We start from the raw sequence: 10,889 nt of genomic DNA, 5'->3' as shown, positions 1-10,889 counted from the left end.
ATCAAGGAATCATCTTTTGGATGGAATCCTCAAACTAAAAAAGCAGTTCAACAAATCAAGACCAAATGCCAAAGCCTACCTAGTTTTCAGATTCCAGCGTCGGGTAATCCATTAATTCTATATAGTGCTTCTGACACAACATGGTCTACTATTTTGATAAAAGAATTTACAGATAAAAGGACCGAGATTTGTGGCTACCAGTCTGGAAAATTTACAGATACAAAATCTCAATATCACATCTATGAAAAAGAGATTCTTGCTGTTAAAAAAAGAATTGAGAAATTCAAAATATTTCTCAAACCAGAGCATTTTGTGGTAAGAACAGATAGCCAAGCTATGAGGAGCCTTATGAAGAAGAAACCCAATAAAGATATTGCACAAGGGAGAATTGCCCACTGGTATTTTGATTTTCTTGGATATGATTTTGATATTGATAGATAAAAGGGGAAAATAATCCACTTGCAGATTCCTTAACCTGGAAAACTAGCAGCAACTATTCAAATTCAAGTTGGTGATTCAATACCCCGATGGGAATTATCAGATGGGAGTATTATAGAACTTCCACTGCAAATTATTACTTCGCTTGTCGAAGTATGGATTTTAGATAAATGGTTGTGAGATCTCATAAGACTCATCCTAGAATATCATGACCAAAGGATTCATTCTCTGGAAGAAGAAGAAAAGTTCTTAGAAACATTTAGGTTATCATATGCTTCAATTGCTTTCATTTGCAGGAACCATTGTTCTATGGATATCCATATTACAAGGTTTCAATCATTATGTTGGACCAATCCAACAAAAATGAATTTCCTTAAATGTTGTAAGTTTGGACTCATTAATAGTATCACTCTCCTACAAAGTGAGTTTGAAGATTATGCAGATAGTTTTACTCCAAACTTCCCACCTGATATGAGACAATTCTTTAATCTCATACACGGAAATTTGTTTTATGCCATTTTTGAAGGAATGGTTGATTATTTAGTTGAACCAGGAGGATATTGTCTCCCAAGGATTGAATTATATCCTCTCACATATCCATGGTTTCCAGAAGTAATGATTGAGGATGTAATGCCAAGCTTATTTCTTGCTAAACTAGTTGTCCACACAAAATGGGACGTTGTAAGAGGTGAAGAATAAGTTAGAATCGTCCATGCATTCCATAGGAGACCAGAGGATTGGGATGATATTTTTGAACCTCTTCCAGATAATCTTTTACCACCTAGATCCCATCTCAACAAGCACAAGGGTTTGTCTATGCCATGAAGTCAGCCACGTTAAGATCTTATAGCAGGATGCAACCCTGTTTAAAAAAGCCATGATGTCGGTCATGTGAAGCTTGACAACAGGATGCAAAACCTGTGTAAAAAGCAATATCCCTGTAGCCACTTACGAGTGTTAAGTGGACTGTTCTCACTTTTCAAGAATACAAAAAGTGATAGTAAATAAATTAGTAAATAGTGGGTCAGTAGGAAAGTTGTAGAAATTATTAAATTAATTGTAAAGGGGCCTACACGAGCTTGCACATATCAAAGTATGTACTCCACTATGATAAGATTCCATTGTACGTACCACCACCCACCACTCCACTTCCACTACCCTCCAAAAGTTCCTCCTACTTTTCCATCTACTTTTCTCATCTACCACTCACGTCTACCAGTACAACTATCTACCACTTTCTCCATCTACCACCTATATCTGTTAGTCAAATCCATCTACCATTCACACCTATTGGTCAAATCCATCTACCTCTTGGCCTCCAACTACTATAAATAGAGGTCTTGTGAGCTCATTTGGGGCATCGAGTCTTGGAGTTCAAGTATTGAGTCTTGTGTGAAGTTAGTCTTGTATCAAGAGTGTGGTATAAAGAGCTCATAACTTCATTACATGAGACAGACTTCATAACCTATACAAGTCAGTTTCTCATAATCCCCATATCGCATTGAAGTGCAAGGGTAGAGGATACTTCTGGCTTGCTCATATAAGACTCTTCACACCACACTCTTGATACAAGACTAACTTCACACAACACTCAATACTTGAACTCCAAGACTCGATGCCCAAATTAGCTTACAAGGCCTCTATTTATAGTAGTTGGAGGCCAAGGGGTAGATGGATTTGACCGGTAGGTGTGAGTGGCAGATGGATTTGATCGAAAGATGAAGGTGGTAGATGGAGAAATTGGTAGATAGTTGTACTGGTAGATGTGAGTGGTAGATGGAAAAGTAGTAGGAACTTTTGGAGGGTAGTGGAAGTGGAGTGGTAGGTGGTGGCACGTACTATGGAATATTATCATAGTGGAGTACGTACTCTGATATGTGCAAGCTCATGTAGGCCCCTTTACAATTTATTTAATAATTTCTACAACTTTCCTACTGACCCACTATTTACTAATTTATTTACTATCACTTTTTGTATTCCCAAAAAGTGAGAATGGTCCACTTAACACCTGTAAGTGGCTACAGGGATCTTGATTTTTACATAGGTTTTGCATCCTGTTGTCAGGCTTCACATGGCCTACATCATGGATTTTTTAAACAGGCTTGCATCCTGTTGTCAGATCTTAACGTGGCTGAATTCATGACACAGACAAACCCTTGTGCTAGTTGAGATGAGATCCAGGTGGTAAAAGATTATCTAGAAGAGGTTCAAAAATATCATCCCAATCTTTTGGTCTCTTATGAAATGCATGGAGGATTCTGACTTGTTTTTCACCTCTTACAACGTCCCATTCTGTGTGGATAGCTAGTTTAGCAAGAAATATGCTCTAATACCAATTTAGTGCCAACAATAATAAAGCTAGAGCTAATATTACATCAATAAAACTTCATTACATGAGACAAACTTCATAACCTATGCAAGTCAGTTTCTCATAATCCCAAGATCGCATGGAAGCGCGAGGGTAGAGGATACTTTTGGCTTGCTCCTATAAGACTCTTCACACCACACTCTTGATACAAGACTAACTTCACACAAGACTCAATACTTGAACTCCAAGACTCGATCAAACTCTAGACAACTCAGGATGCCTCAAATGAGCTCACAAGGCCTCTATTTATAGTAGTTGGAGGCCAAGGGGTAGATGGATTTGGCTAGTAGGTGTGATTGGTAGATGGTTTTGACCGGTAGGTGTGATTGGTAGATGGATTTGACCGACAGATGTAGGTGGTAGATGGTACTGGTAGATGTGAGTGGTAGATAAGAAAAGTAGATGAAAAAGTAGGAGGAACTTTTGGAAGGTAGTGGAAGTGGAGTTATAGAGTATGTACTCTGAGATGTGCAAGCTCATGTAGGCCTTTACAATTTTTTAAATAATTTCTAAAACTTTCCTATTGACCCACTAATTATTAATTTATTTACTATCACTTTTTGTATTCCCAAAAAGTGAGAATGGTCCACTTAACACCCGTAAGTGGCTACAGGGATCTTGCTTTTTACATAGGTTTTGCATCATGTTGTCAAGCTTCACATGGCCGACATCATGACTTTTTGAAATAGGGTTGCATCCTGTTGTCAGATCTTAACGTGGTTGACTTCACGACACAAACAAACCCTTGTGCTAGTTGAGATGCAAGTTATTAAACTCCTAATATTATAAGATAATTATCTAATTTGCAAGAAGGAATATCAAACCAAATTGTTAACAATGTCAATCTTTGCTTTATTACAAGCCCAATTATGATTTCTCACTAACCATTATCCCAATCCAGAATGCGTTATCTGCTAATGTTTTGTATAAGCAAGAGACCACTGATATTATCTGGATTATCAAACTCCATAATATATTTGCAGTGATAATTATGCTTTAATTTCTTAGCAGTTGGTTGTCTATCAAGTGAGTACCATTCTCCCATTATTCTAGTATCTTAATGTTCAATATACCATTCTAGATGACTACTGGTGAAATATACACATAGGGTGAGAATGTGCAATAAAGTATTTTTCTCATTGCCATCCTTAAAAGGTGTTAGCTGAGATAATAGTATCTTGAAAGAAGGACTGAAAATACTTAAAAGGTTTGGTAGACTATGGAAACCATATGGAAAATGTCTTATAATATCTCTACATCGAAGAATGATGTGGGCTCTTTTATACCATCTTACCAAATGCTTTAACACAACCAATTGTCCTTTTGTCAAGAATGGAGATATAACATGAATCTTCTTTGATTCTGGGACTGTCTGGATATCTCCCCATCCATCATTTTGAAATATAGGAGCATGATTATGGAAGAAATATTTTTCTATAATATTTCTCTGGCATTCTTCTGGAAGCTCTTTGATTCTTTGTATGGGTGAAACTTGTGGATCCTTGGTCTTTGTATGAACATTTGCATCCAACCTTTCAATCATATGAACAAAGTTTATGCTATGAGGAGGATGGATAAATTTAATCTCCTTATTGCTCATGATTACCCCACTATGAGAAAAAGAAGGCTGAAATTGACTTAAAAAGTCCCAACCTAAGAGGATATTAGTTTTTATATCATCATTTTTCCAAAACGAGCAAAGATGACTAAGATCCCCTAGGTTTACAAGAATGTCACAAGCTCTTTCTTTCACAGTTTCCATGACTCCAAGCCCCTTAATTATGATCTTTTGAGGTTTCCAATATATAGAAGGCAAGTCATGACTCTTAGCAATGCTGATTTTTGACCCTATATCTATAAGAGCATTGAACCTTTCACTCAGGCCTTCTATTTTGACATGAATTATTGGCTTTTTTGGGATATCATGACACAAAGCAGGATTTCAATTGGACTGGCTTCTAAATGACTGAGGAAGAGACATTTTTAGAACAAGGTTCAATGAATCTATGCTTGCACAAATATTGATATCATTGAAGATTCTATCTCTAGCTGATATCTTGGAATTTATCATGATCTTTTTGTGTTTTGAGAAGATTTTCTTGTAAGCAGCTTCCTTGAATGGTCTATGATAAATGCAAAGTCTTTTCTTTCCCTTTTCCTTCTTTACTACAGGTGCCTCAAATCTATCTTTGTGCCCTGTAGATTTTCCTCCATTATGATTCTGAAAAATTGAAGAATCATATTTAGCATGATCAAGACCATTATTTTCTTTATTGTTTTGTTCAAGGAAAATAAATTCTGTACAAAGATTATGGCTTATTTATGCACTTTGATGGTCTTGTTTTCCTTCAATCATTTCTTCTCTGTTCTGCTGAGAAGATGCACTTGCCTTCGATGGAAACTGTATTTCTTTGCCTTTGAAGAATTTATGTTGGTCTATTATCTTTTTTGTTTTCAAAAACTCTTTCATTAATTGGACCATCTTCTTCGAGAATTTCTTTTTCTGTATCTACAAAAGACTCTTTGTCAACATCTTTTTCTTGGAAAAAACTTTGCTTATCATGAAAATATCTTTCATCATCCTCACAAATTTCATCATGATCTACTTTTTTAGCCTTATCTAAAAGCATTTCTTTATCCAAGATCTCTTCATCTTGTGAAGAACTTGCATCATTATGCTTAAAAGATATACTTTGACTGCAAAGAGATGCTAGATCAGAATCTTCTTGCTCTACCCAACATTTTTCATCAAACAAGATTCTTATCTCTGAATAATCAACTAGTGTTTTTCTTCCCTTATCTTTAGAACTCTCATGTTGAATTTGAATGGATTTTCTCACCTTATCCAAAATATTCTTAGTAGTAGAAATTTTCTGAATCTCAGAGATTTCATCTTCTTTTTGTAACTTCTTTTGCTGCAAAAGATTAGCTTTATAATCCCTTATTTCAATTGCCCATGTTTCTATTTCCTCTTCAATTTTATCCTTTTCGTTGTTGAGGCTTTTCTATCTTTTCGAAATACTTTCCTTTTTTAATTCTCCTATCTACTGGACTTTCTACATTTCTATAAGATTTTCTACTCTTTTTATTATGTCAATATCTTCTTCAATTGCTTCAAGATTTTCTTTCAAATCTTCTACATACTTTTCTATTCTAGCAATCTTTATATCTTGACCTTGGACTTGGAAGTTTGACTCAGTCTGTCTAGTATCCTTTTGCATACAAGACTTGTCTTCCTATTTACTTGCAAAGTTATCACAGTCTATCTATTATCCTTTTCTACACAAGCTTTCTTTTTATTCCTTAAATATGAAGACCTGTTCTTTGAGATTTTAGAGCATCCATTGTCATCAGCAAACAACTCATTATCAACAATGTTAAGTTATGTCATTCATTTTGAACTAGAAGCATTCATACCTCTATATGTTGTCATTCTGAGCAAATATTACTGAGAAAGCTTTAGATCCTACTCGAAATTCCGGTCCTCTTTCACTGCTACAATTTCCCGACTTACGACTGCCCTTCACAACGCCTCCCAGGCTTCAACAATGGGTCTTACTTTTGTGGGGTCCACAACTACTTGCAAGACTTACCCTCAATCTTTTAGACTTTATACTCTCTAACCAAGATTTGAACAAAATAACAGACAACACGTAACACACACACACACACACACACACATAGGTTCATATCATTTGTTTGGAGTGGCTAAGGTGAAGATATATGTAGGTCAAACTAAGTGGTGCAATGTTTCATAGCTTCACATTTAGTTTTCATATCTCACCAAAAAAATAGTGTTCATCACTTCAAGAAAGAGCAAATGATTTGAGTGCAGTCATACAAGATGCTACAAACATTTTGTGTCTCGCCTTTTGTGTTCACAACACTTGTGGCCATCATGCAACCTCAATGCCATAATGTACTACCACACATGACCTTATGCATTGTTCATCATGCATTCCTATGCACAACTTTGTGCAAGACACTTGGTGACTATAGTAGATCTATATGTAGATGACTTTGACCGTGTAACAAATCCAATAATCAAGGATGCAACCAAGAAGATAGTTGGAAGGTCAACAATTCATAATGAATTATTACATTACAACTTCCATTTCTTGTTTTGTAATGGTAACATAATATACCCTTTATATTTGCATGTAGGTGATAGGTATAAGCATGAGTAAACTATTTGAAATGTTGTGCCATTTTGGTCACACGAATCTTCATGTCTAGCTATAATCTTTGTAAACATTCATTGCATCCTATTCATTTCTATTTGGGAATAGAAGTAACAAGTTTTCCAAAGCCTTTCACTTGGTGACTATAGTAGATCTATATGTAGATGACTTTGACCGTGTAACAAATCCAATAATCAAGGATGCAACCAAGAAGATAGTTGGAAGGTCAACAATTCATAATGAATTATTACATTACAACTTCCATTTCTTGTTTTGTAATGGTAACATAATATACCCTTTATATTTGCATGTAGGTGATAGGTATAAGCATGAGTAAACTATTTGAAATGTTGTGCCATTTTGGTCACACGAATCTTCATGTCTAGCTATAATCTTTGTAAACATTCATTGCATCCTATTCATTTCTATTTGGGAATAGAAGTAACAAGTTTTCCAAAGCCTTTCACTTCAATTGTGCATTTGATTTACCATCTTTTGTTTTATATTTGCATAATCTATAAGCCTCAATCTTCAAAAAAGTGGATTTTTCCCTAGACCACCTAAGATTTAGATCAATATTCATCCTAAGAGAATTTGCACAATTTAAGCGCATTATTTTTAATTATTGGCAAGACCATAAAGCTAGTCCTTTTCTAGAGGTTGACCTAAGAGAACTTGTTCCCTAGCAATTCAATAGCCCTCCAAATGTATTTATAAATACCATCAATCTAGAAAGATGAGTAGACAAAGGAAAATTCAATGAACCAAAGAATGGAGCATAGAACCTAAAAGATCAAATTTGCATGAGGTAGATTTGTTTTGCGGACACAAAGTGACCCATAGGCACAAACATGACCCAAGATAGAGCATGATGCCTATGTGAAATCCAAGATGGCACACAAGTAGAGATACCATTTCTAGACTATAGATAGTTGAATTCCAAAAAAAACATTCATCTTTAATTGTCAAACTATGTATCACTATCCACTTCACATTTAATTTCCTAGCTTAGTATTAATTACTAAATAATCCACACCCAACATTTTTAATTATTTAATTTAGGTTGATATGTGCTTATGCGTGTGAATCTTATTTGATTACCATAAACTATTCCCACAAAAAAAGTTATTTCCCCTTTACATAATTATATTATATTGATATCTCACAACATCTTTTATAAGTTGGTGACAAAGATTGGTTGTCCTACAACATATTTAAAATTTTTGAGGATAGCAAGGTTTGGTCTGTCATGCCACAATAATATAAAGCCAACCCTTTTGTTTAGCTTATATTTGTCATGTTAATTATTGATAGGTAGGAGGTATTTTCCATAGCAAGTCAAACTATGATATTGCTATCAAGGTTCAACTGTGTAGTTTTTGAGTCAAACTTATTGACCCATGTTTAAACTCATTGACCCATGTTTCATGAGTAGTGGTTCACAAGAACTCATCTCTCATGAGAATGAATGGTCCACTGAGCACTCATTGCATCTAGGTGATACTCACAGGGGTGAAACAATGGGCCTTCCCAGGAGGTCACCCATCCCAGTACTACTCCAACTCAAGCGCGCTTAACCACGGAGTTCCCTCCAAGGTTAAGCCCACTTAGCTTGCAACCCCATTTGCAAAACCTTCAGCAAGTGTTGTTCCTTATGAGCCATTCATTATAGAGCCCCTTTAGCTCATCAATTGATAAGTAGGAGGGTATTTTCCACAACAAGTCAAACTATGATATTGCTATCAGGGTTCAACTGTGTAGTTTTTGAGTCAAATTCATTGACCCATGTTTCATGAGTAGTGGTTCACAAGAACCCATCTCTCATGAGAATGAATGGTCCACTTAGCACTCATTGCATCTAGGTGATGCTCACAGGGGTGAAGCATTGGGCCTTCCCGAGAGGTCACCCATCCCAGTACTACTCCAACTCAAGTGCGCTTAACAACAGAGTTCCCTCCAAGGTTAAGCCCACTTAGCTTACAACCCCATTTGCAAAATCTTCAGCAAGTGTTAATTATTGTTATAGTTTGCAGTTCAATATTTCCCTTAACACGACTTCAATTTTAATTTTGCCTTTACGTCAGTCAGCATCTTTCAAAACATTTTATGATAGATTTTTTTCCTATATATCTTAAATCCTTAGAACAAATGATTAAACCAGAAACCTTTGAATCTTGAAACTTTAAAATACCATATGGCTAAGTCGAAGCAATGGACCTTAAATTGATAGTACTTTAAAATTTAATAAAATATCTTTATTGACTATACAAATTATGCACAAAGTTATCCAAAGTATGAAAAAAGAAACGGAGATAATTTACAATGTATAGTCTCCATGTATGGTTCTTTGTTCAGGTACATTCCTTCCCATTTTCAATTACAGCAAAGCATATAAAGCATAAACACATCTGATCAAATAAAAATTGTTTGAGATATGCAAAAGATAAAACAAAGCATTCTTGTAAAGATAACGCAAATGTAACATGTAGCTTTCTCATTTCACAATTGGGTAATCTAAATTGAGCTTAGTAGAGTATCCTTCATGCAAAACCTATTGCCATCCCCCTTTCCTTTTACATTTGCTGAAAACTGTCTTTCCAAGAGACTTCCACAAGCCTGAGGCAGAGTTCCTTCATATGCTTTGCATATATATTCTTCTACATTCTCGTAATCCTGTAAACAAAGCATGACAAGGATTTAGTCAGGAATCTTAAAATCAAGGAATCAGCCTTGTAAAAGTAATTCCAGTAAAAACAATGACAGAAAACAAGGTTATGAAGATGGACAACTTCATTTATCCAGAACTCAATTTCGATAGACTGAAATAAATGCTACATTACTAGTTTGCCGAGGTTATGGATGTCAATCTGGCTGGATATGCCAAGCGTCTGGTGATGTAGTCATCACTTTAAGTCTTTTATTAATAACTGATTAGGGAATGGTAGTGATCTTTATCAATGCTTTTCAAAAGGGCTGTTATGGAAAATCCACAAATACAGTCAATGGTTAAAATCACGAAGCATTAAAAGAAAAAAAAACCTTCCTTGCTTTAGTGAACAGAGTTTTTACCTACCACTGTCCCACTAAGTATCACACAGGACATCAGCAAATAAATAAAGCTCAAATGCTTAAAGTTTTAAAGAGAAACCATCACTAGAAAGTTTTGGACGTGTTTGCTGACTTATTTCATAATTATTAATAATAATAGACACGGGGATGGATAAATATAGATAGATATAAATAGAGAAACATGGATACAGACATCAATGAATACAGATAGAGAGAGATGGATACAAATAACGCCGATACCCAACACATCAACACTTACTAAGTGAGAATGGGGAAGAATATAGAAAGACTCACCAAGGATTTTTTTAGCTAAAACCTGCCAGGAATCCTTCAACTACAATGGGGCCCAGGAAAATAGTTAACTCTCTAAACCCCACCAAATGGATTGGTGTACGCACTCCAGCGAATCCAGAACCTCGATTATCAGAGATCATAAGGGATAAACCCAACTATTTATACAGCTCTATAGGTTGATATAGCTAGACTCTTACTAGTTAGAGAAAGGAATTTGTAGACCTGCCCCTCACCATTGCTTCTGCCATGCCTCCACTTCTTACATTTTCCTCTTCTTTTGCAGATGCAGGATTGTATTCTGCCCTGGGTTAGCAACACAATGAATGAAAGGGAACTCCACATTATAGGAGTGGTCAGGAGGATCCCGCATCTCGTTCAGGGATAAACTAATTCATTCATGGGTAGACACACTCACAGGTAACAACTTTGACCAAGTAGAATGACCAGATTGAAACAACTTGCACAATTTGCCGATTGCTGCATCATTCTTACTTGACAAACTGCAAAAGAGAGCTAATACTTTTTATTCTAGCATCCCT

The 10,889-nt window shown here is 35.7% G+C and overlaps 1 protein-coding gene across 1 annotated transcript in view; it reads right to left on the bottom strand.

Annotated features, from left to right (window-relative positions):
- Positions 1 to 9,199: 9,199 nt before the first annotated feature.
- Positions 9,200 to 10,889, bottom strand: part of LOC131071214 (gamma-interferon-responsive lysosomal thiol protein) — a 91,084-nt gene continuing 89,394 nt past the window's right edge. The window contains exon 5 of the mRNA XM_058006963.2: positions 9,200 to 9,660. Coding sequence (XP_057862946.2) covers positions 9,502 to 9,660 — 159 coding nt within the window. The 3' untranslated portion in view covers positions 9,200 to 9,501. The remainder of the gene's footprint in view (positions 9,661 to 10,889) is intronic.

This window comes from Cryptomeria japonica, chromosome 7 (genome assembly GCF_030272615.1).
Source record: "Cryptomeria japonica chromosome 7, Sugi_1.0, whole genome shotgun sequence".
Lineage (NCBI taxonomy): Eukaryota > Viridiplantae > Streptophyta > Pinopsida > Cupressales > Cupressaceae > Cryptomeria > Cryptomeria japonica.
The sequence above is the reverse complement of the archived record's forward strand: the minus strand, read 5'-3'. Positions and strand labels throughout refer to the sequence as shown.